The following is a 26,414-nucleotide window of genomic DNA, read 5'->3' as shown; positions in this document are numbered from 1 at the left end:
AAAAGTTATAAAATAACATGTACTTTATCTACAGAGTAGGAGTTCAATGCACAATGTAAACACGTATAGGAGAATTTAAAGCACATTTTAAACGTGTTTTTATCCGACCTGCGCTGAATATGTTAGTTGGTCTGACACCCCCTGCAAACCACTGGACATGGACTCTTCCATAAAATGGCGGCGGTTCCTGTCAGTGCAGAGTGAAACTTTGCTATTTTTAGCGATTAATTTAGTGATTTCCTCGCACATTTCTCCGACCGCAGTCGCTTGATTGTAACAGTTAACGTTAATAAAACACAGAGCTGTTATTTATCGATCTTCAGGGTCGAGCAGACTCCTTCAGGGCTCCGGTTTTGGCCGCCTGATCGCTGGTCTTCCCTCGAAGTTGACGGGTTGCTAAGTGTCTGACATTGCCTTCATAACGACTGTTGTTGTTGTTGTTGTTGTTGTTGTCACCGGATCTCTGAACGCGGAAACGTCAGGTGAGGCTGGACGTCGGCTGAGGAGCGAGCTAGCTGTCCGGTCAGATAAACAGACGGTGTGTGTGTGTGTGTGAGAGCACGAGCCTGGGTCGGTGTGAGCTCGTGAGGAAGAGTCACGTCAGCTGTCAGAGACACCTCAGGTGTTGGATGTCACCTGCACTCACTGTCAGTCTGGTTTGCTAGCATCGTGTAAGTATCAGCCCTTTACACTGTTTAACGTGTGTGTGTGTGTGTGTGTATGTGTATGTGTATGTGTGTGTGTGTGTGTGTGTGTGTGTGTGTGTGTCCTACATTCAGTCACATCGTCGGTAAAAGTATAAAAACGTAATTTACTGATCGATAATATCAAAAAGTAATGGAAAAAACCTTCAGTCATATTTTTAACAGAGAGAGAGAGAGAGGGAGAGAGGGAGAGATAGAGAGAGAGCACCGTCTAAATGACAAAAACAATGTCCACGTTGGATCCATGCCAATGTTTTTATACAATGTAGAGATAGTGCTGAAGTTTGTCTGTATCTCTGAACCAGTAAATAATCCAATATTCAGTGTCCAACCTGCCACTTATACCGGATCACATCCTGTCCAATCAGAGCTGTGATAGTGGAGGTCCTCGAGCTCATTATCCAGACTAAAGTATAGGAGGGCAAGCGTCCCCCTTTTAGTACTCAGAGTGCAGGGAAAACATTTGTCAACAATAAAACAAACAGAGCAGTCACAGTCATACAGTGGCTGAGGTCTTAGAGACACAACACTTTTTATTTTTCAGGGAAAAAACCGTCCTGGTGCTGTTCTGCATGTGCAACCCAAAGACTTCTGTGTTTGTTGATGTTGTGTTACACAGTTATTCAAACGTTAATACGTAATAATGTGACGATGAGAGATGTAACATACACTCAACTCATCATACTGGCTTAACAGTACACATTTAATGTGATTATTTATCGACATGGGTGAGATTACGTCTCTTTGAGGTTCTGAATGTCGCCCTACTCGCAGTTTTCCAGCTTTAATTTAAAGTGAGTGAATATGTTACCGTCGCTTGTTTGTCCGTGTCTCACCGTGTTGTCGTGATATCAAGCGACACTGATAACTGTTTGATACCACGACGCAAAAACAGAAGTCCAAGACACCCAACGTTGGCTCATTTCTTGTTTTCGTTTACCAAAAAAAATTACAAACTCCTCCTCAGTGTCAAAGTGGCAAAAAAAATGGGCAATGTTTGGAAAAGAGGGGTGAGCTCTTTTTTTTTTTTTAAAGCTTCAGCCCTTTTTTAAATACTCTCGATTATTAAACTAACAGAGAGCCTGTCATTTTACAGCCCCTGGTATTATTTGATAATATATTGTAGATTATGACAACCATAGTGACTATTCTGTCTGGGTTTTTTTAACATTTAAAAACAGAAGTCAGGCCTTATACTTCCACTTTCTGTTTCCAAATATCCGCTCTTTTTGACTCTTTCTTGCTCTTTGTTTTTTTTTCATGACGGACAGCCATCCTGGCAAATCAAATGGAGAAGCTCCAGGACCTGAGCCAATCAGAGCTGCAGGAGCTCCTGGACACGCCAGAGAGGGTGGAGTCTATGGCTCTGGAGTCCGACGAGGTAAAAAAAAAAAAAAAAAGAAGAGGCTTTTCTTTCTGTTTGGCAGCCATGTTTAAAAAGCAGCACTGAAAGTGTGTGCGAGAGGCGGCGAGGGCTCGAGTGATTACACTAACTCCGGCTTGTTAATCTGTCTCTGGCACTGACACAGCCAGGTAAGTGTCTGAGGACAAGGACAGTAACACAGACGATTCAGTGTGTAAAAGGTTACAAACCAAAGAAATATGATCTTCACAAAATACAACAGAGGAGCAGTCAGGTGAGGCTGAAACACGAGGGAGGGCTGAGGACGACATGAACTCATAAACAAACAGACGTGACGCCACTTTCCCTCAGAAATCATTACAGTATCTTCTGTTCAGGAACAGAACTCTTCTTCCTCTTCTTTGTCTTTTTCTTCTTCTTCCTCGTCTTCTTTTTCTTCTTCCTCGTCTTCTTCTTCTTCCTCTTCTTCGCCTTCTTCTTCTTCTTTTTTTTCTTCCTCATCTTCTTCTTTGCCTTCGCCTTAAGTTTGTCTGCCGTATGTAAATCTGTAGCTCGTAACCCTTTTTTTTAGTGTTGTGGGACTTTTGATTACTGGGAGAGAAGGAGAAAGATGTCGGTGTAACCAGGAAAGCAGAGATATTAAATACAAACAGGAAAACAACTCAAACACAGAAAAAAACAGGAGAAAACAAGAGAAGAACACAACAATAAACTCAGAGTGTAAGAAAAAGCTTTTATTTTCATCTAAACATGGACTGTGTCCTTTATCCCACTGAGACAGATAAACTTGTATAAAGACTGAGACATGCACCTGCATCCTGCATGTAAAGAAATGAAGTGACCAGAGGAGGTGGGCTGAGAGACTCACAGGCAGCTAGCCTACATGTTGCTAGCAGGACTACAAAATCCACCTGGTGAAAACAGAGCTGCACGCACACAGGAAGACAGAGACCTTCAGAAACAGACTGTGACTTTTACAAAGGGCTTTACAGTATCACAGACATGAGAATAAAAAAGAACTGGTTTAAGATGAATGGTCGTGTGGGGACGTTAGAGAAGAACATCAGGAGCATTTTTCAGATGTTTCACTGAGGGATAACGTGATCTCCACTTTGGGCCTTCAGAGGCAGTAACAGGGAACGAGACAAGCCTGTGTGTTTATTTCTGACTGTGTGTGTATGTGGATCTCACGCCGTGCCGTGCTCTGTCACAATCCATCACGCCACAACACAGTGTGATTTTAACAGACTGGGACTACGCCTGTGTGGAATCAAGATCAGTGTCTGAAGGCAGAGCGACTTCACGGTGCTGTCCTGTAAAGGGCGAATGGTTCCAATAAGATCTGTGTTCTTTAGTCATCCAATATTTCATCACGTCTATGGATCTCAGTCTGAACATATCAGATCATCTCAAGTTTTGTTTTTGAACCCAAGTCTAAAAACATTCAAACCTTTCTGTAGTAACTATACAACCCAAATCTGCAAAGACAAAGCACAGGATTCAAGTTAAAGTATTTATTCATAAAGTGACTTTGATCTCATTTAATAATAATTGTATGTGTGTCTTTCAGATCCAGAACATCCAGCTGGAGAGGGAGATGGCTCTGGCATCAAACCGCAGCCTGGCTGAACAGAACCTCGACATGAGGCCTCGTCTGGAGACTCAGAAGGAGCTGCTGGTGGAGAGATACTCACAGCTGGAGGTCATCAGAGAAAACTACAGACAAAACTGTTCACTCAGAGGTGTGTTCACAGTAAACTTCAGCCTGCCTCTCTTTACAGGATTAAATAATACTCAGACGCCAGATTGGAATTTGACTGCTGAATAGTGACTCTTCTTTGTGATGATGTCACTGCACATGCACGCAGGTGTTCTGTGTCTGTGAACACGTCAGCCAGGACACAACCGGTTTGTCATGAGTTTCTATTGTGCGCTGGCTCTCTCTCATTCTCTCTCTCTCTCTCTCTCAGATGGGATGGTCGGTCAGGTGTCTCCTGAAGCGTTTTTCTCCAGACTACAGACAGAGGGCGGCAAAACAGAGGAGGAGTCAGAGGTCAGGACTGTAAAACACACACACTGTTCTCTCTCTGTATCAGTGATGTGCTCACCGTGTGTGTGTGTATGTGTGTGTGTGTGTCTGTGTGTGTGCAGGCTCTAGCGGATGAGTTTCTGGAAGGTTCTCTGCCATTGGACTCGTTCCTGGAGCGTTTCCTGTCTCTGCGCTCGCTCGCTCACAGGAGGCGGGTTCAGATTGAGAAGCTTCAGGAGATCCTGCGACAGAGGAGCGAGGGCAATCCAACCGCCATGGCATCATCAGCGGGCAGCCAGGACCCCGCCCCCTCAGCCTGGAATCAACCAACGTCAACATCGACGACCACACATCAGCAGCAGCAGCCAAGCTCTGCCCCCCAGAACCCCTCGCAGCAGACCGCCTCCTCATCTTTAGGGGGCACAGCCGGCCTCCCTTATAGTCCCTACCCCATCGCCCCCCCCAACCACCCCACAGCTGCGAGCTCCGGCCCAGCCAACCCCCCGTCAAAGTTTCCTCCGTACCCGAGTTCCGGCTCACCTTTCACTCCCACAGGTAGCTTCTCTGGCCCGCGGCCCGCCTTCGGGCCCCCCGCGTCAGCTGCCTGTCCCTACCCCACCCAGCCCTCCTTCCCCGCTCCTCACCCTGGCTCGGCGTTTGGCCAGTACACTCCCAACCAGAGCGGCCCTGCCCCGTACCCCGCCTCCTACAGCTATGGGGGCTACAGCTACCCCGCAGGCCCTGCCTACTCCAGCTCTCAGTCCCCCACAGGGAGGCCCCTGTACAGACCGGGGCACGGGGTCCCACAGCCGTACTCCTGAGAGCCTCTCCCACTCCACCTCTTCTCTACCGCCCCTCCCCCAACTTCCCATCCTCTCGTCTTTTTACCTTTTCTACCCCCTCCTCAGAGTCAGAGGTCTCTCGCTTTACTTCTCTTTGTTGCACTATTCCCCCTTCCACGCACGCACACACACACACACGCACACACACACACACACACACACACACACAATAGTCTCAGGTTGTTGCGTTACACTCGTATCTGGCTCTTCATACGCCCCCCCCCCCACACACACACACACACACACACCCCTTGTCAGCTGTATGTGTGTGTGCATGTGTGTGTCCTGTTTCAGATGATTAAAGTGGAATCATGACGTCGAGTCGTGTCGAGTTCAGCTCTTCCACGCACACTCTGACTCGCTCGGGTGTCAGGTGATGTCAAGACGTTCTCTCCTGCAGACAGTCAGAGAAGCAGCACAGCTCCACACTCACTCTCTCCCCCCCCTCCCCCCACCCCCCTCGGCGTTTTCCAACCAAAGAGCCTTTGAGTTGATTTGATCTAACACTGCTTGCTCTCACACTGTTGAACGTCCTCCTGTTTGTCTGGCTCATTAGCGCCCCCAGCTGGTTTCTCTCAGGATCAAACTGAAGATCAGCTGTTTTCATGTGAACGGGGATTCTGTGAGTGAGTAACATCCTGATCTTAAAAACAGGCTGATGTGAGTGGAGTGTGGTTTGGTGGCTTAAAGATGTTTGTATAAAGACTGATCCTCTCATACTGTATGAGTGCGGTGTTCAGAATGAAATAGCGTTTAAATTACAGAGAAAGATTTGAGGATTTGGCAGATTATAAAATGTCAACAAGAGTCGCAGGTGACACGCAACACAAAGACAAACTCAAATTCTAAATTGTCGTCTGATTCATCATGATGCTTTGTGCAGGAATGTTTTCTTTTTAAATTTATTTTGGTTCATAGCGCTGTAGTACGACAGATTTCAGCCGACTGTGGTGTGATGTGTTCGTTACAGTGGAACTGTCACTCAGTGGAGACAGACGGACTGGAGCTCCACAGCTGAAACAGAGCGTCGGTAGTTCTGGTTCAGATCCTCACTAACAGGTGAGCAGACTCGGACCTGGTCAAAGAGCCGAGGCAGCAGGAAGGTTCATGGAGGAGGAGGAGGAGGGAGATGAATCCAGCCGAGAGAGAGAGAGAGAACGGGGCATGATATGAACACTCTCTCCAACATAAATGTTGAGGTGATTTTATCACTCCTGAATGTTGTCTTTAATCATCATAGTCTTACATTTTGTTCTGGTTCTTCTGTGTTGACGGAGTTTGTGGTTTCTGAGCTGGGATAGAGGCCGCTTTCAGGCTTGTGAGATGTGAAGAGTGGAAGATGAGATTCATATATGTGTATATATATATATATATATATATATATATATATATATATATATATATATATATACAGTGTAAGTCTGACAGCAGGAGGTCTATACTCAATTACAATATTGATAACTCATTGAAATGTGAATGGAAAGATAGTTTCAGTTTGCTTACTTAGAATCATCAGAGTGGGATTGTCTCTTGAGTTTGCTGTCGTCGCTCTGAAGGCGTTTCAGATTTCGATGAAGTCATTCCAGATGCATCGTCTGATGTCGGTGCAGACAGCCGTGCCCGCCCGGCTAACAGAAGACAGGCTTTAATTTCTTTTTTATCAAACTTGGCTTGTTGCCTCATCCAGAGATAATTGTCTCTTTATTTCCAAAAGAAAAAAAGAACAGCAGCTGAAATGGCTTGTATTGAAATCTGCATGTTTAAAACAGAAAGTTACCAATAAGGAGTCTTTAAAGATTTTATGAATTGAAAAATGAGGAAACATTTCTGGCAGAATTGCAGAAATATAAATATCAAACTGATGTTTCATTTCAGCGAGTTCGGTGAATATTTGAATCGTGTATGGAGCTCATGCTGTCATTGTCTTCCAGTCATTAGGAGCCACGGCTACTCCTCTCCAAGATGGCGGCTTCGGCCCAGGTTTCCTCTACAGCACGTGTTTATATCTATGGATTAGATGGTCTGATGCATATTCACAGTGAGCTTCTGTTTGTAGAGTGTGTGTGTGTGTGTGTGTCTGTTTGAATGAAATATGGCTCCACTTCCTGTTCCATCTTATCCCCCCCCCCCTCCGCTCTCTGAACATGGACTGATGCTGGACACCTGAACTCTTAGCTTTCTGTGAGCGGGAGGACGAGTCGTCTGACGTGTCGTTAACATGAAGGTGATCAGCTCTGAGTCAATCATGAAGACTGTTTATGGATGAGATAATAAATCTTCCCCTCTTACTTTGAATATCACAGTTAAACCGTCTCGTCATGCTCATCGTGTTTTCTTTAAACATTATGTCTGAGCTTTTTTTTCAGTTTGCTCGGCTCCAGTCATCAGCAGGATGTTTAAAGTTGTGTCCTAACAATCATTGCACGTGTCGAGGTGAATTCAGACAGAAGAGCATCTATATGAATGTGACGGTGGTCACAATGAAATCAAACGATATCTACACCTGTTTGATGCCACGGCAACAAAGTTCGAAGTCCTACAAATATTGAGCAGTTTATTGTTTTTGATTACAGATAAACTCGAGTTCAGTCTCTAAAATTGCAGGAGAATGCTGGAAATATTTCCGCACTAAAACGTTGCCAGCATCGAGACAGCAATTTGTGACCTATTCATTCCTCTCCTTCGCTCCTGTCGTGTGGGGTAGATCTAGTTTTCTTTTTAAAGCTTTTTGATACTATCAATCATTAAAACATAAAATTGTCGTTTTAAAACACGTGGTGTCAAAAAGTACCGAAGATCTTGACCGCCTTAATCGACTCCTCCGACAGACTGACTCTGTAAGTCGTCACACTGCATGTCAGAATCAAAAAGAGGAAACCTAACCTTCTTTAACTCTCTTGTCAGAACTACAAATCCCAGCACACCTCTCAGCTCTGCCTCGGTAACAAAAAAAAAAGATCTGTCTTTATTTTATTGATCACCTGGATTAGAGTTGACCTGTGTGAGCTGGAGCTAAAAGAGCTGCGGACACTAAGACCTGATTCTGCTGCTGACATCTCCACATCTGTATCACCTGTAACACACACACACACACACACAGCTGTCGGCTTGTGTGTGTGTGTTTTCAGAGAGTGACACACTCCTGCATGGTGATCATGTGTCTGTGTGTTTGCGTGCGTGTGTGTGTGTGTGGAGTGCTGCTCTGACCGGAGGAGGATGAAGAGGCGAAGTGATGGAGGTGTTTTAGATGAAGCACAAAGAGAATTCTAATAGAGTTTAGCATTAAAACATTCAGAGGGTGAATTATAATTAATATTAATATTGATGATGATGATGATGGTGGTGGTGAAGATGACTGTGGGTGTAAGAGACTTTTTTTCTTTTCTTTCTCTTTTCCGGGGTTGTGAATAATTAAACAGAAGTTGATCTAAACTTAAACTCTCTGAGTCGTCTTTTTATAAACGCTGCTTTATTCGAATAGAAATGAAACTTTCATCAGCGCCGTCTCTTTGGATGCAGATCCCTTAAAGTGAGCGTAATGACGTGCTTCTCATTTGGTCGTCCATGTCTTGACAAATGCTGGGGCTTCAGAGTGACTTCATTTTAAAAGGTGATGTTTTTTCTACATCGTAAAACAACTGTAAATGTTCAAACAAAGGCCTCACAGGCATCGCTCAGCTCCTCGACAAACGTAAACTAGTGGAAAAAAGGTTGAAGTGAGTGCTGCGCTGGGTCCAAAAATAAATGTAGAGGAATCAGGAGAAGTTGAGTGTCCTGATAATAAAGTTGGCAGTGTGGAAAGGCTTTAAACTGAAAGTGTGTCTCCTCGTTTTGACTCAGCTGAGCCTTCGTCAGGACGTCCCAGTCGAGTCGAAACACGTACACGCATCAGAGGGCCTTTCGACTGCCTTCCACACTACCAACTTTGTTATCAGGACAGTCGACATTTTTATCAGCCATCAGTCCAGTTTTGCTCTCCACGTTCCAGCATGAGGGCAGAGATATGAAATGTATTTTGTACACCGTATTTCTTGGCCTAAACATATTCTGAACGATTGCAGAGACCAGACGGTGGTCCCTTATGTCGCCTATGAGAAGTCCTCCTGTTTATTTTACAGTCAATTGTTTGTGTGAAGATGTTGTCTATCAAAGTAGCAGTAGTGTCTGCTGTTACTTGTTTTTTATTTTATTTTAATGACAGGAAATAATCACACACTACACATTAAATAAAAAAAAATACAGTATTATACATCTATAATATTAGACAACAATCAACCTGATCTCAAAGATCTTAACATACAAAGCAGCTCCGGACCCTGAATGTGAGCAGATCACAGGAGAATCTGTTGAGAGTCCAGTGGAGTGAGCATCTCAACTTTACTGTACATCTTTTCCACAAGTGTTTGAAAATACTCTATCTAAAGATTTCATAGATCTAAGAAAGATATCGGCTGATAAATCAATATCAGATTTATTCCTAACAAACATGTCGACTGACTGTAATATTACTGGATTTTGCTACAACTTGTCAGCATGTTAAGTATTGATGTGTTTTCATCCATAGGTTGAGCCTAACTGGCTTCACTGGAGAGGCTCATTTATAACGTGAAGAGTGGAAAGAGACAACCTCTGGTGTCAGATAGATTTATTTATTTGTATTAACCTGAGTGCTAACTTAGGTTAGACGACTTTCTGCTAGTGAAGCTGTGCTGACACCGATAATGATAAAGTCTAAAATGATTAAATGCAGGGATGTACACTCTGCTTCTAAGTCTGCCACTCTCTCTTTTAAACTTCGTCACCCTCCTCTTCCTTTCGTCTGTTTAGTAACTGATATGAGCTCGTGTCATAAAGTACAAAGACACTTGTCTTGTTGGTTTGGCCCGCTGCCAAACGTACACAGCGCTGAGAGCAGGTAAGCCGGACATGGGACAGACGCCATGTTTCTATTAGATGCACTTTAAAACAAGAATTGTTGGGATGGAAAAGTCACAGATTGTTGCTTTGAACTTTAGCTCAAACTAACATGGGAGTGAACAGATACAATAACAATTGTTTTTATTGAATAAATTATTTTATTTCTATTGAATTGTGCAGTAACAAGAACAGTAACGTGTTTTTTTTATTTAGATTCAAACAGTATTAAGTCCAGCAGATTATATTTTTTTCCTCCTGTGTTAAAACACTGATGTCTCAGATTTGTTTTGAAGTTTTGACTCACAAACATGATTTTAGAAAAGATGAATAAAGTAACTCTTCCTTCACCTCTTCCTCCCACCTCTTCCTCCCCTCTTATCATCAACAATTTTTCCCCGCTCTCTCTCTCTCTTGCTCGCCCAGTGCAGCAGCTCTTTGAAGGGAGGAAATGTGCAGAGAGGTGTGCAGCATGCAGCAGGATGAACTGATTCACAGTATAACTCCTCTGCAATGTTTCCTCTGTCTGCACACTTTGTGCAGGAGGAGTCTTCCTCTCATCTCTCTCTCTCTCTGTGTTTTTCCACCTGTCATTCACTGTGATGATGGATCTCAGGGCTGTTCTGACCATTTCTCTTTTGCTCATGTCTACTGGTAGGTAAACATTCATTTATTTAATACTGCTTAAACCTTATAACATGGGTGAGACTTACGACAGGCTGCTGGAATTTTTAACACTTTAATACTTTCTGATACCAGGTCTTTAAAACGATACATTCTCTGATATTTAAAAATCGATTACGTCAAAAAGTACCCAAACTAATCTGTTTCATAAAACAGCAGTGCAGGAGGGGAATTAATCTACAGCAAACTTTTCAAAACTGTCTCAATTCCAAAAGTATGCTTGCAACGTTTCGAGGAGTGGGCAAAGCCGGTTTCGCTCTACTTTAGCTTCGCCCTCTTCTTCTATGGGTACCAATAGTCAATACTTAGGACTTTTATTTTTGTTCAAAAAGGTTATCAATGTCATTTCTTTTCTTTTTTTGTACTAGAACCATAATTGGTTTAAAATTCATGACAAACTAAAGAGCATTAACGTTTTATTTGCAGAAGCAAAAAGCACTTACAGAAAACAAAAGTAACAGCAACAACAAATGAGATCCATTTGAGCAAAATAAATGTGTCGTCCAAGTTCACATGTAAACTCTTCAATTGAGCGGTGAAGTTCAAACTGAGGCTTGGTGTTAGCTCAGATTGCTAAAGCTAACTTCAAGCTAACCTGCAAACAAAAACAGACATGATTCTTCAACTGAAACACGAGAAAACATTTTCTCGTGTTTTTCTGAGTTCTAAGTGTCAGCACCACATGAGAGTCAAAATATCTGAGATTAGGAGAATGAAGTGACGATGTAACCAGTATATAGTCACAAACTGAAGGGACATTATATTAGAAGTGTATGTTTAGCCTGTAGGTTAAAATGAAAGATCTGTTGAAGAGTCAAAAAGAGGAACATGGAGCATCGTGTGAAACAAGACTTTAGGAAAGATTTACAAACAACCAGTTACTGAAAATCATAAAGTAGCAAAAGTAGTTACAGGTACTATTTACTAAAACATTCCTATCTGTGTTTAAAAAAAAAAGTAACTAGTTACTTGGGGAAGTAACTTCAGCTTTTTTTTTTGTTAATCAATACTCACATTTATGTTCACATTATTATATGCAGTCACAGTATGAGAGGACGTTCTTATCACATTGGAGCCATTTTTAACATGTACGTATGTTGTTAATTAGTTCTCTGAAGAACAGTTGATATGAAGCGTGTCATCAACAACATACTTGACAATCAGTCTGTTTAGTCCAGCTGTGCCCAAACAGCATGCAACGCCAGCGAGCAACAGCCACAAAATCAGCTTCATTTTTTGTTTCCTACACGAGTGTCGTAACAGCTTGTAAGCCGACCTACCATTTTTGCTCTGAGGCCCCATTTCCAACAATCAAGCATTATTTGTGTAGTGCCGATTCACAACAAGTTAAATCTTGAGACACTTTCCAAATAGCAGTTTTAAAGACTTACATATTGCTGTATCACAAAGACCAGACGTTGATCCATCATGAGTGTAGCATTTTTAGCAGAAGTTACAGTAGCAAGAAAAAACGTACAACTATTTTCATTCCTGTCGCTAGAGCAGACAGTTAGAGCTCGTCGATACAAGAGCACCACATGTCATCCTGTTTGCATGGGAAATTAAAATTTACAGAGCAAAGAAGTGGGCAGTAAGCAGAATCTGCAATGCCACACAGTCCAACACTCACAGTGTGTTGAGCAGGCATCGACTACAGAGCACTTTATTCTTGTTGTTTGACGCGGGATGCTATTGTACTGACGTTAGCATGACCTCACCCAGCGCATCACCAATCAATAAACTTTAACTACTTGAATTAAAGTAACAAATAACGAGTATTTCTAGATACACTAGTAGTTACCACAAAATAGTAGAGTCAGAGTAACGTGTTGCTCCCACCACTGCAGATACATGAATAATTCATCTTTTGAATCACGTTAATACAAATACAAGGACTCTGAAAGAAGGTCAGACAACTCGGTCTTTTTGTCTTTATGCAAGAAGCGCTGGGCCAGATGAAGCCCAGAAAAAAGACTACGGAAAAAATTTAATTATTTAGTTCTAGAAGCATCAACATCATTCATCTTCCGCTTTGCAATTTTTTTTATGTTCATATTCACTGTAATAATCCTGACTACCTCAACACATCATAGAAGGAGAAAGAAATAACAAACAATAGACTTAGTGTCGGGATGTTGTGAGGCGTCCCAGCTCTGGCCTTGATTATCGTTCCAGATGAAACATTACACGAGCTGACATGATTGATTTCTGAGGTCAACAGGTGCCAAACTTTACAGTACGGCTGTTTGTCTCGTGTAATTTAACAGTCAGTCTGAAGATTCACAGAACACAACTTTAACATGTTACCCTCAAACGTTGATGTACTGATGATTTCTAAATAACCAAAGATTTCAGTTTAGTGCACAAAGATCAGAGTCGGGAAATAATGCTGATTTAGCAAGAATTTAATAAAGGGAGGTATTTATAATGTGTTTTATGGTAACTACAATATGCAGTAAGGTTGTAAGAACAATACTCATTTGTAGATTTTGTTAACAAAATTGTTTTGATAAAAGTTACTGTGCACATCGAGTCGCAAAAAACCCTGTAAGTGCTGTAGTTTATATGAAAGGCCTAGTTGTTGACGGTGGGACAAATGAAACAAAGTGCACATGCCTTCTTTCTGCAGAGCTGTGAGGTGTAAACATTAATAAACGGTTGATGCATGAACATGTCTGTAGATGGATGACGAGTCGATCCAAAACCACAAAGCGAGTTTATTTTAAGAAAATGTCGACTCGGAAGGCATGCCAGTCGAAATAGTCAGACATCCGCCATTATTGTTGTAGTCCGCAAACTTGCTCGTGACTATTGACTGGAACCCTAATGGGCCTATGTTTTCAGATGAATTGCGTATTACCAGTTTATGCGACAGAGATGGTGCCATTCGCACTCTGTAAACCCTTTTCAAAACTTTCTAAAGGTTACTGTTTTTGTCTGAAATCAGCGTGTAAACAGGGCATTTAATACCACGCATTTCAAAACAATACAATCTGTTATTTTAATAGTCGTTACAGTCATAAAGTACACGTTGTTTTGAAAGAAAATTCTAGTCAGATTCTAAACAGAAGAGAGAAAGCAATGAGTAAGTTTTACAAAGATTATTATGCAGGGGTTTGTCTGCAACTTGAGTAAATTAAAAGCAAGAAATTATTCGATATTATGTGTCGAGGACTTTGATTCTTATTGCAGTGATATCAAACAGGCATCAATATTATTTTTTACTCGAATCATATCAAATGTAATAGTTCTGGAGTTGTGACAACAATATGTTTCCTGTTTGTGTGATTTACTTCTACAGACCTTTTTACTAATATTACACTGGACTCCGTCTCCCTGATTACTGGTGTTATCTATAACAATCTATCTTGACTTTGAAAAGTAGACATTTTCTGTCCGTCAGTGTTCAGCAGATCTTTCACTGTATCACCTCACTGTGAAAACGCAGCTTTACAACAACTGGGCAGCATCTTTAAATAGAGGACTAAGATAATTATTCATGCAGACTCATCTCATTTTGAATCTCCGGTGAAGCGTCTGTGATTCTCTGCAAAATGTCTCCAACAAAACAACAAACTTTTCAAACAAAATCTCAGGTTTCAAAGGATCATCACATCCGTCTACTGCAGAATGTTGCTTGTAATTAGCAGAAGACTTTTTACTTTGCAAAAAGCAAACATGTAAAAAGAAAGCTTTTCTTTTTGCACTGATAAGATGTGGAAAATCAGAGAAAAAACGTGTGCGAAAGGCAGCTGGTGCGTTCAGGGTCACATGCACAGAAAAGACTTCTGTGTATCTGTTTCTTTCTCAAACCTAACTGATGAAAATATTTTATATATGATTAAAAAGTAAAAACAACATGATTCTAGAAAAAAATAATTAACAGGTTCAAATTATCCTTGTGCAAAATGTTTGCACATGAGCGCAGAATGATTCGCTTTACAGCAAAACTAAAAAATGTGCATTTACACTTGATTCTACAAATTTAAACTCTTTTTGACCCTTATAAGACCCTGTAGAAAAGACCACAGGCGACCAATGAGGTGTCAGGTAACATTTTACATCTTTACAAATATAATAATAAAGTGTTTTTAGCTTTCGCTTGTTAAAGATACAGAAGAGTTTTGCATTCACATAATAAAATAAATATATTACATATATATATATATATATATATATATATATATATATATATATAATATTTTTCTGAATTTGTAGGATTATCTTCTCTGAATTTTGAGTTATGAGTTGCTTGTGTCTCTAGAGTGAGTTAGCACGGAGACAGCCTGAATGCATTTCAGGAGCATCACGTTGTATCAGTGAGGCACATCTTGAGTTGCCTGCAAAAAGTTGACAAACTAATATCAATGCCATAAAGACACAAGAATCTCTCAGGGTTTCAAACTAAAACAAAACGGTGTTAAACTCAACAGTCTGGGAGAGTTTGCTGTGAATCAGAGCTTCTGGTGGAGTTTGATTAACCGATATCTCGTTAGTTCAGAAAAGCACAGGAGATTTTTACTTTTTCATCAAAATGGGGCTCGTAATTCCCAGATAATTATCTTGTTTATTCAGAAAAGGATTTTCTATTTTCACATGTGAATGCTGTACGCCTCCAAAAAGAGCCTAACAAAAGTTCAAACAGGGACCAAATTCTAAAAGGAGTGGAGGGTGCTGGATGGTGGAAGGTGTAAGGTGCTTAATGAAGAAATGCTCACATTCACTTTATTCAGAGCTGAACGCACACATTAGTGTGTGTGTGTGTGTGTGTACATTTGGATTTAAGAAAGGCCAGAGCTCAGGACCTGACGCTGTGAGTCAGTTTACAACATGTTGGCCTCTCTGCTGCGTCCAAATCAGACTCAGGCGAGTTTTTAAAGCGATCAATTAAATCCTAAATTCAAACAAAATGAGGGAGCAAATGAAGGAAAGACTGATGGGACTTTGTCTTTTTAAACCAGATAGAAACCAGTTTCAAGAAAAGACAGAGAACAAACAAACGGCAAGAAATCAAAAAATCAACATTATGGTCTCAGGTCAAATAAAACATGAATATTCACAGTAATAAAGACATATTTAAATAAAATAAAGATAATTTAGTTGAAACAGTCACATGTTAGTTCAGCTTGTAGATTCTTAATTTATTGCTATTATATAAGAGATAAAAAAGAGAAAGAAACTTTATTTATGGAGCTCCTTTTCAAAATACTTCAAAATAAAACAATGAACGACACACTGAGACAATAAAACAACCTAACACATAATAACACATAAAGTATTTAAATAAACATCAGAAACAATAACAATCAGTTCAGGCAGCATCAGTTTGATTCTCATCATCTCTCCGCTGAGTCATCCTCATTGCTCATATTTCAAAAACTCAAAATTAAAACATCTTTGAAAACTAAATGCCATAAAATCAACACTTTAGAAACCGTGTTAAAGAAATGTTTGAAAAGTTTAAAACGTTTGGCCAGAATGAAGTGAAGTCAAAACAAACGAGCTCCTTTTATCTGTGATAAAAAGTCAATGAGGAGGGAAAAAGAGGTCCGCACACTGTTCAGCTCCAAGCCTTCAGACCTTAATGTTTGCTTGGCTCACCGGTCTTTTTTCAGTAAAGATAATTAGGAGAACAGCAGGAAAATGATTATCAGTGGTTTCTAATTTTAAAACAAGGGATCATCTTAGCAGAATATGATGGTGCTGAAAATAAAATGTATTCAGTTTAATGTTACGAGTCCAGGCAGAGCTTCATCAGTGAATATAAAGACCATCGATGGTCTGCAGTGAAGACGACACTCTGTTGGGATCATAGTTTTTGTTGAGATTCTGTAAGAAAAGAAAACTGAAGTCAGCTAGAGGACAATAAGAAGAAGTGCAGAGACACAGGTGTAACAACAATAAAATATTGGATTTTAAAAACACTGCAAATCAGAAATGTCTGTTTCAGCCAGTGAAGAAAAATGACATGGATGGTGCATTTCTTTGAAAATAATACAACTGACAGTATTTACATTCAGATCATCACTGAAGTGTCCTTGTCCAGCATCTCTGTCATTTTCCTCTTTAACAGCAGAAAGTCCATGCCTTCATATTTTTTAAGCTTCTTGATTAATCTGTAACTTCACGGGTGAGCGGACGCATTGAACCATCTCAGGCTGTTAATAAATGGGTCTAATGGTGGTTAAAATGCTGTTAAATTCCATATGATTTAAACATCATCCCGCGGGATGTGCGTTAAATAAATGCACGAAAAGGGAGCAAGTGTGTGGTCTCCTTTTTATTCTTTTGATACTGACCTTTGAGACAGGCACCTGACTACCACTTTCACAACATAAATTAAACGTTAAATAAACTAATAAACAAGGATTTAAAACCTCCATTTATTAAGGATTCTGAAAAAATTCTCATTTCATTTCATAATTTTGAATATGAAAATATTGACTGAAATATATCTCTGTGTGTTGACGAGCGTATGTCGATATGTAAAGTTCTGACTTTTTAAAATTTTTCTCCGTAAACCGAAACCAAACGTTTTTTATGAGCCAACCAGAGAAATGCAAATTCTGTGTGACACGGTTTATTTAAACGACTGAAAAATGTACCGCTGACGGGAATCCAACCTCAAAAATACTCACAAACACACACACACACACCGAAACACACCCCGGCTTACATCCACACAGCGTGAGACGTGACATTTATGCAGATTTAAAACAAAAGATACGTCTTTCTGCTTTTACTTGGGAGACTTTGCAAAAAATCCACACAAATGAGAAAGTCCTCACAACATGAGCTGTCTGTCAAGTGTTGGTCCACACAAGTATACAAAGACAAGCACACACACACACACACACACACACACACGCATCACTGGGTCTCAAGGAGTAAGTAGAACTTTTAAAGTATTTTCTTTACTTTAAATGGACGTAACTTTCTAAACTGCAGTTTGAATATTAGAAAAATCTGTTGTTTTTATAAACTGTACATAAAACTAATATTATTCCAAATAACGCAACGTGAACTAACCTCCTGCAGGAGATTATTGCTTCTTATAATTCTGTTTTATTTGATCTTCATCTTAAATCTTATTTGGTTCATCAGGAATGAGCTAAAAAATGTGTTTAATAAGCGATGAAAACGCAGCTTTACATTTTGATCCATGACAACATTTAACATATTTTATGATTTTCTTGAGTTTTATTTACATAATCTGGTGATATGACGTATTAGTGAACAAGAAAACAGGCTCAACTTGCTTTCAACGAAAACAACAGAGTGTTGAATTCTGAACGATGAGACTACAAGAGAAACGATCATGACAGCGCTCCAAAACTGTATTTTTAATTTCCACATGAACATTTTGAGCAGACACTTTTCTTCAGCGTCGAACTCGCAAATAACATTTTGGACTGCTTTCCTAATTGTGTTTCTAATATTCGTATTGTCAAAAACTATTACATATTGCAAATCTAAGTATTACAAAGTATTATAAAAGCGTTAAAAAAAGGAGATGATTGATTCACATGTACTTCTTCAATTCTATTTAATTTTTACATCCTTAAATTATTTCTATATTTCCTACTGCGTGTGATAAGTGTGTTAAGATAAACGGTAACAACCAAATTTCCCCACGGGATTAATTAAGTTTTTTGTGATAAAATGCTAAAAATAAAAGATATAATTAAAACAGTGATAACCAAATGATAACTCAGTTGATTATATTTTACATGTAACTCCATGAAAAGGGACCTCCTTCAGACAGCAGTGCTGGTTCTTATTTCCTTCTTAACTTAAACGGTTAATATTTGTATACGAGTATAAAACATTTTTAATGTGCTTAATTTCTGGATGATCATGATTTTTTTACATCAACAATACTGTATGTGTTAAAACCATCTGTATTCTTCTTATTCCTCTTTACAAATGTCTTCATTAAAAAAGTGACATTTCTTATAACGTCTATCTTACTTGTATCTGGACGTACAGATCCTTAGATGCTCTTTATTGTCAATAATGAGACTTTGTTAGCAGCAGTCCTGTCCAGCAGCGTTTACTAAATCTGATCACATTCACAATCTGTGGAATATTTGGGGAAGAAAGAAAATGTATCTCGCCTATAAACTTCTTTTTTTTTTCATTTTAGATCAAAGAAAATAATTTTAAAAAAGTAATATTTTTTTGTGTGTTTAATGAAAACTAAAAGTTAACCTCTGATTAATTGTTGTAAAATGAGACACCACACAGAATGACTAATTATTAGATGAAGTCGTTAAGTTTTTCTTAAAGAATAAAACTGTAATTAAAACCATCCAAACAACAAAATAATTTTAATAAATAAAACTCCCTGCATTAACTTTAGACATGACAGGTGAGAATTACCCTGACTTCATGAAAAGGTTGGTAAAAATGTTTACTGTTAACAGAAAATAAATCCAATATGTGGAAGTGATTATTTTAATGTTTTCTGTTTGAATATTCCTCAATATTTCTTTTTATGCTGGTTAGAAAACCATCTTTAAATCTTTACAGTACTTCCTTTGAACACAGTAATCGTATATTTTGGTTAATGTGTTGTCAGGCTGAATACAGTTTGTGTGTTTGTAGAAACTTTAGATTCATCCTGTGAATGTGGGGCCGTCGTCCGATCAGATCTGAAGTGAAACCAGTTTGTGGTCGTCACAGAAACACAAGCACATTTTGAAAAGTGACGGAGCGGTTATAAAATAAAAGTTGAGATACACTCAGACTGTGTTCGAGTCCGAGTCGCAGCGATGCGTTTAATTTTTTAATAAAGTGTCAGACGAGTTGTAAAGATGTCAGACGCGTCATTTACTCACAGTTTTCATGCAGAAGATGACGCCCACAGCTTTATCATAAAATCATTTCTTCTTTTTTACGTTTGTTGTGATGTTGTCAAACTTTTCTATACTTTGAGACTTTTTCAATACTGCATGTATCAGATTATCTTAATCATTGTTATAATGATTAATAGTATCAAAAAGTTAAAAACTTTAAAAGAGCAAAATCTAAACTTTTGAAATCTTTTAGATGGACACCAAATAAAACATCCAAATTAAACTTCAATGTAAAATTCTGTACGAATGTTGAAATAAACATTGTTTCTTAAGAAAGGTGCATAAGAGAAGAATAAATACATCCAAAGATGCAAACTAACTCCTGAACACGATACAAACGTTTTGGGAGTGTTATAGAAAACGTTTGGACGAGTTACCTTACAGAGATGTTTTAAATGTGTTCGCACAAATGAGACAATGTGCAGTAGTTTGATATATTTTGTTGTTGTTGCCATGGTATCAAACAGGTATCTATATTAGACGTTGACTAGAATTATGGTGAAGTTTAAAGATCTGATGTTGTTACAACTTTAAATGAGTCTTAACTTTGTGTTTTCTATAACGTGTAAATAAATTCATCTTGTTTGGCATTGGAATCATGAGAAAGAGTTGAGAAACATCCCTCCCTTCACAGGGGCCTTGAGTAGCCCCCATATGGAGCCTATGTTACTGAAGTTTTCACACGGCTTCATGGTTCTAACATTGCTTCTATCTTTTTATGTGACACCTTTCAGACGCTGCCACACAAACAACAAACTCCACTAACAGCTCACCCCCGACCGATTCGACCATCAGCAATAACAACTGTCCCTGTCTCAACACTGTCCCCACATCCCCCTCCACCACCCCCAAGTCCTCCTCTGCTCCCTCTGCTCCCTCTCTGGGCCTCCTCTCAGTCAACTGGACGAGTGACTGTGGAGGAGAGGTGGTCCTGTTGCTCCTCCCTACCTCCTCCTCCTCCCACCTCTGTCACAGCAGTCTGGCCCGCGTTAAGACTCTGCTGAGCTCACCGTGTGAGCGTCGGAGTGGGTGCGAGGGACCGCCACGCTGGAAGACGAGCAATACCAAGATACCTAATGGTTATGACATCACAGTGCCAGAAGCGGGGAAGAGCTGTGAAAGTCTGATGCTGCAGTGTACACGTAGGTTCATATCTCACACACATGCATGCAAGCCCATTTCACATTGCAGGTTTGCAAGAGCACCATTATGAATCTCCACTGTCACTCAACCTTTCTACTTCTGAATGAAACCATCAACAGGGTTTTAGATTTGTGTCTCAGTGTGTGATTGCACGAAGTGTTGAAAGAAAGAGAGAGAGCAGAATAAAGTCGGAGTGAGGACCAAAGAGTGAGGATGGAGAAGTGTGGGCAGATTTAGAGCACAGTGAGGGCGGATTAAGTGAAGAGGGGCAATTTGAGGTACGAGTGAGGTAAAGGCAGACTTAGGATGATGTGAGAGCAGATTAACAGCCGAGGCAGGACGGAGCAAAGGTATAGACTGATGACGGATTGAGGGCAGATTGAGGGCGGAGTCAGGGCAGGTTAATTGCGAACCTGCAATCTAAAGAGGTTATTTAACAACGTGTGGTCCGTAGTTACTCTTCTGTAATTACCACTGGTGTGTAAATATTTAGTTATTTATAGTTTATTAGAAGTGTTGCTTATTGTGATTTAAGCCACTTATGCACTCCAGATAATATCCAGATAATTACAGGAGGACTTTAATGTTTAATGCTGTGATCTTCCTCAGCAAACATAAACATTCAAAACCAACATAAAACTGACTTCATAAACATAATGTAAGGAGAACGGACAGCTTAGCTTTCTTTTGGAAAGAGTGAAGTCTTTTAAATTGATTTAAAAACAACATAATAAAGCTGTATGCAGCTGCCAGCAGACTTGAGACCTTTACAGTATCTACAGCAAAATAATGACCTGTTGATGTTTTAAATCACAAGAAAATCTGTTTCATTTGTAGGTTCATACCAATACAGTGATCCAGAGCAAAGTCACTTTGTAATTTACAAGAAAAAAAATTAACAAGTGTGTGTGTGTGTGTGTGTGTGTGTGTGTGTGTGTGTGTGCTGTGTGTGTGTGTGTGTGTGCTTGTAGCTCAGACAGATGTACAGGGTCAGCTGAAGGCCTACAAAGTGGTGACGGCTCTGTTCTGCTGCTTGCTGCTCGTCCTCATCCTGATCCGCTTCACCAAACCGACTGTCAAAGCTCTGCAGAGCCGACGTGAGACCACACACACACACACACACACAAACACACACACACACACACACACACATCAATACTTACTGACCTGAATATCAGATCATTAAGGCTCTTAAGATTAAAGATTATTTGAACAAAATACAGATAAAGTCGTTATCCTGAAGAGACAAATGAAAAAATCTCAAGAACAGCATCAGTATGTGATTCACAGATGGGCAGGGGACAGGAGCCGCCCCCCCATAGTGAGTCTGATTGGGTCTTTATTGCTGGTTCAGAGCAAAGATAAAGTGCAAAAAAAAGTACTGAAATCCAAACAGTCTGTATCTGTGGCAGATTCACGAGCAGCTGGTTAGCCATCTTGATTCACATAATTAGATTGAATCATCCTTTCTCGATCAGCTCAGAGAGTTTGTTAGAACTAGTGGACGGAGTAACTTAAATAAGAGTCACACCTGTCATCACTGTAGTGCAGACTCAACAACAATCACGACGTCTTGCACGGTCTGACAAAAAAAAAAAAAAGTATGTCAAACACAAGGTGTTGTCAGTCAGTGTAGTTCTCACAGACACAGAAAGCTGCTAATTGTTGCTAACATGAAAATGAGATGGTTGTGAATAGTGGAGCTCAGACTTATTGGACTGTCAGAACCAAGCGCACCGCAAGATGGATTATTTGAACAAATCTCCAAAAGGCTCAAACACACAAACTACAGCTTCATTTGACTCAACACGCGAAATCTCATCTGACACCAAAAACGATTGACAGAGTGATGCCTCTTTCTTGATTCTTCCAGAGGTAAAAATATCTGAGGTGACATCTCCCTCCTGTTGCTCAAAGAGGCCACTCCCCTAATTCTACACAACTCCCTGCATGAGTACGCCTCTAGTAGACACTGCAGTTGTTGGCACTTTGGTGTTGGCTTCATTTTTAACAACATTACAGACTCATAATAAGAATATATGAATGGTCTCTGCCGTGTTTTCATGTGTCTGCTTTGTTTCATGTTCTTCAGTTTCAGACAGGAGACAGAACCGCTGGATAGGACCGACACAGAGTCACAGCGGTGTGTATCATGCTCACACTAACACTTTTACACACACACACTCTTTGTGTAGTTTTAAGTGTTAACCTGAGACTATATTTATTTATGTTTTTAACGTGTGACTCTTGTGTCTGTATCTGTTAGTGTCGTACCATCGAGGAAAAAGCGTCGCTCAAAGCACGGACAGAGAGATGAGAATGTCCTACCCTGGTGATTATGACATCATTCATGCATTGATGTTTTTCTGCAACTACAGGAACTAAAACATACCTAATTTAAATTATTATTACACATGTAAACTATACTAATGTACTGTATGGTAATGTTTCTATAATGCTATTTAATCTCTGATGTGTAAATGGCATGAGCTTTTTTGTTACTTATCTCAACATTAAAATCACAGTAGTGTGACAAAAACACAAGTGATGTTTAGATCCCTAGAATAGAAAAGAATTAAATAGAATGGAACAGAAAAAAATAGAATTGGAATAGAATAGATTAGAATTAGAAAAGTGATGATGTATTTTTGTAGGCCAACCCGGAAGTTCGAATGAAAATTTGTCTATGGGCCGTTCTCGTTTCTGATGTTTAACTGTTTTGTTTAGCAGGATAATCTTTACAGATGAAGTTTGACATTGAAGTTTGACGTGAAGTTTGAAGCGTTAATGCAGCCGAGAGAAGTAAAAAGCAAACATTATGCTACAAGCAAACTGTTACTGTTATGCTTCATCGATATAATCAGTGGTTTTGACAAGCAAGCAAAACCATAGCTTAATAAGTTGTTTATTAACTTAATATTCGCAAGAGCACTGAAAATCATGACCAGAGGCTGTAAGGCAAATTAGTAAGAGGGTTTCCGGCGTGCTGACATTTAATATCTCCATGACAACCACTGTAGTCTCATTTAGTCACTTGTTAGCAACCGCCGTTTTAAGTACGCGTAAAAAATGTATTAGTGGGAGTCTTAGCTAACGTAGTTTATCTCAACATTTATCACAAAACCTCAACATCTCTTGAGCTTGTGTTAACTACAGACCTTATTTCAGGCACAAACACATTCAAAATCCACATTGACTTTTAGAGTTGTGAACCCATGGCGCTAAAATGCGAACTCACTTTCGGGTTCTAGGGCTCATTCCTGTGCCAGAGTATAGAATAGAACAGAATAGAATGGAACGTAACAGAATACACGTTTGTTGCCATTCGCATTGGAACAGGACCAAACAGGTACCTTGAAGTTTAGATAAGTTGTTCTTATAGAGTCGGCCTTACCAAATGTAAAAGATATAAGAGCTTCAGAACATTTTTTTGATGGAAAGGTTGAATAGAAAAATGTTAAAAATCTTAAGAATGCAGAACATAACTTTATTGCACATTTGAATATTGCTTGTTACATTCTTGCACATTTCATTGCTTCACATCACCTCGTTTAACATTTTGTTATGGCACACCTGTTATTTTGCACATCGTTATCTTTTCACAGATAGTTATCGCACATAACCATATTTGCCTTTACTGTTGTTCTATTTTCCCCATTATTACTATAGCACAGGGGTGTCCAAAGTGCGGCCCGGGGGCCATTTGTGGCCCTTGACTTTGTTCGAAGAATCAGAAGATTTTGGCCCCAGGCCTCATCAGATGGCATATTTCAGTGGTGTCCAAACTATAGCAGTTTGGACACCACTGCTATAGCACATAATGATTCTGCACATTAATAAGGAGCACATCTCCAATCAAACTTTACTTTATTGCACATTAAATCATTGCACAATACATCAATAACACCAATATTTATATTAGATAGGATGTTTCTTGTAGTCTCGTCGTAATATTAACACCAATATTAATATTAACACACATTAGTGTGTGTGTGTTTATTTTCCTGTTACATTTTTTTAGTTTACAGTAATCACTTTCTTCATGTTCATATGAAGCATCACAAGTCAGATTTTTAAATAGTTGCTTGGTCAAAGTCTGTAGTTGCAGAAATACTGTATTTATATGTTATTTGTGTAAATGTGTATTTTTACAAGAAGTCCGTTTTTATCTCTGTTTTATCAGCTCTGGAGAGGCTGACAGTCAATGACAGCAGAGAACCGTCATCCAACAGGAACAGTGGCTACACCTTCTGACCATCTTCATCATCATCATCTTCATCATCATCATCATCATCATCATCCTCTGTTTGTGTGCTTTAATACAGGATTATTTCTGGGTTAAATCTTTGTGCACTGCCAAGGAGTCGCATACTAAGACCTTATCTAAGATTTGTTTTTTTTTTAAAGTAAGGCTCCTGACTGTCTGAGGAGTCATTATGGGGTCACCAGGGTGGAAATAAAATGACTAACAACATACAATAAGACAATTAACTAATAATTGAAAAAAAAAAAAATATATATATATATATATATATATCCTGTTTGTCAATCTTTCAATAAAAAAATAAAAACAACCACTCTAGCAAATCAGAATTAAGATAAATTGCAGTATCATTAAACAACTCTTTTTTAAAATGTGGCTCAACTGGGGCACTGACCTGCAGGGCTGGTCAAGAGTTTGTGTGTAAAAACAAGTAACTATTATTTCCCCCTTTCTGCCACCACTTGTCATATCGGCTTAAATCAAAACATAAATATGTCAAACAGATATAGTTTAAAACCGTTTTTGACACTTCTCAAAGTGGCAAATAGTTTATCGTAACATAAATCCCACCTCTGCCACATCACCAATCACAGTTTAGGATATTGGAGTGGCCACTCGAGAGGCAAATCGGATCCAAAATGGTCATCTCCTGAATCTGCCACTGGGGGGAGGGGGGAGGTCCCCGCAATATGCTATACGGGCGTCCTTGGCATGGCACAGTGTGTTAGATCATGTGTCAGTGACAACTTGTTGTTTATGTCTGCATCATACTGCTCATACAACCTTTTTAATGTGGTACTGATTTTTAACTTTATTTTGTAAGTGTACTTTTATAGGCTTAAATAAAGTAGGAGAAAATAAACAGGCATGCATCAGTTTCATCAGACAGGTGTGTAGTAAAATAAACAAACTCCTTTGCACTGAATGACTGTCAAAAAGATCTGAGTTTAACCTATTTTATTGTCTTTGAGGGTTTTGATTGGAAGGTGTCGATGAGGTTGAAGGAAGAGGAGGTGGTTTCTAAGTGCAGCATGTGGTTTCCTCTTCCGTCAAACCTTTTCCTGTTTGTTTTATTTCTGTCGTCTACAGCTTATCTTTGCCTCCTTTACTCCTCCTCTATGTCTCCTTGTCTCATCTTCCTTTCAGCCCCCCCCCCCCCCCCCCCCCCCCCCCCCCCTCCTGCATGCAGAGAATCTGAATTGATTAAAATATGGCTGCAGATTCATTCTGTGTTGAGCCAGTTTTAATCAGAGGCTCTGTTTGATTTAGAGAGGAGCTGGAAATCATGTCTTCTGTTGCCTCTCACCTTCAACCTGTAGGGGGCAGCACTGCACACAGAGACTGAACCTGAACCAGTGACCTAAAAATGTGCTTTAACTTAAATTGGGATCTAACACACACAGGGGGAGTTTGCTGTTTCTTTCACTGTCAGTGCGTTTTTGTCAATTCTAGACAGCCACATTTGTGTTAACTTGTTTTCTAGGATGGTGTGTGGACTTTTGTGTGTTTGATGTTCACTGCCTGAGTGTGTGTGTGTGTGTGTGTGTGTGTGTGTGTGCGTGCGTGTGTGTGTGTGTATGAGTGGGTGTATTGTACCATATCCCTCTGTGCTC

The 26,414-nt window shown here is 39.7% G+C and overlaps 2 protein-coding genes across 2 annotated transcripts; both read left to right on the top strand.

Moving 5' to 3' along the window:
• The first annotated feature begins 134 nt into the window (after positions 1-134).
• vps37c (VPS37C subunit of ESCRT-I) lies at positions 135-8,370 on the top strand. Its single transcript, XM_079337482.1, has 5 exons — positions 135-671; positions 1,976-2,085; positions 3,638-3,809; positions 4,038-4,120; positions 4,219-8,370. The coding sequence occupies exons 2-5, from the start codon at positions 1,993-1,995 to the stop codon at positions 4,915-4,917; spliced, it is 1,047 nt and encodes a 348-aa protein (XP_079193608.1). The 5' UTR covers positions 135-671; positions 1,976-1,992; the 3' UTR covers positions 4,918-8,370.
• Positions 8,371-9,998: 1,628 nt separating this feature from the next.
• Positions 9,999-25,824, top strand: cd5 (CD5 molecule). The gene is made up of 6 exons (XM_079372523.1): positions 9,999-10,506; positions 20,129-20,536; positions 21,509-21,634; positions 22,630-22,680; positions 22,804-22,869; positions 24,721-25,824. The coding sequence occupies exons 1-6, from the start codon at positions 10,455-10,457 to the stop codon at positions 24,789-24,791; spliced, it is 774 nt and encodes a 257-aa protein (XP_079228649.1). The 5' UTR covers positions 9,999-10,454; the 3' UTR covers positions 24,792-25,824.
• Positions 25,825-26,414: the final 590 nt, after the last annotated feature.

Source organism: Symphodus melops (assembly GCF_947650265.1).
Source record: "Symphodus melops genome assembly, chromosome: 2".
Lineage (NCBI taxonomy): Eukaryota > Metazoa > Chordata > Actinopteri > Labriformes > Labridae > Symphodus > Symphodus melops.
Note: the sequence above shows the minus strand (reverse complement) of the source record. Positions and strands in the feature narration are given on the sequence as shown.

Coding starts and splice junctions, on each gene's coding strand:
- vps37c (XM_079337482.1), top strand. CDS start 1,993: ATGGAGAAGCTCCAGGACCTGAGCCAATCAGAGCTGCAGGAGCTCCTG. Junction 2,086..3,637: donor TGGCTCTGGAGTCCGACGAG/GTAAAAAAAAAA, acceptor TGTGTCTTTCAG/ATCCAGAACATCCAGCTGGA. Junction 3,810..4,037: donor ACAAAACTGTTCACTCAGAG/GTGTGTTCACAG, acceptor TCTCTCTCTCAG/ATGGGATGGTCGGTCAGGTG.
- cd5 (XM_079372523.1), top strand. CDS start 10,455: ATGATGGATCTCAGGGCTGTTCTGACCATTTCTCTTTTGCTCATGTCT. Junction 22,681..22,803: donor ACCGACACAGAGTCACAGCG/GTGTGTATCATG, acceptor TGTATCTGTTAG/TGTCGTACCATCGAGGAAAA. Junction 22,870..24,720: donor GATGAGAATGTCCTACCCTG/GTGATTATGACA, acceptor CTGTTTTATCAG/CTCTGGAGAGGCTGACAGTC.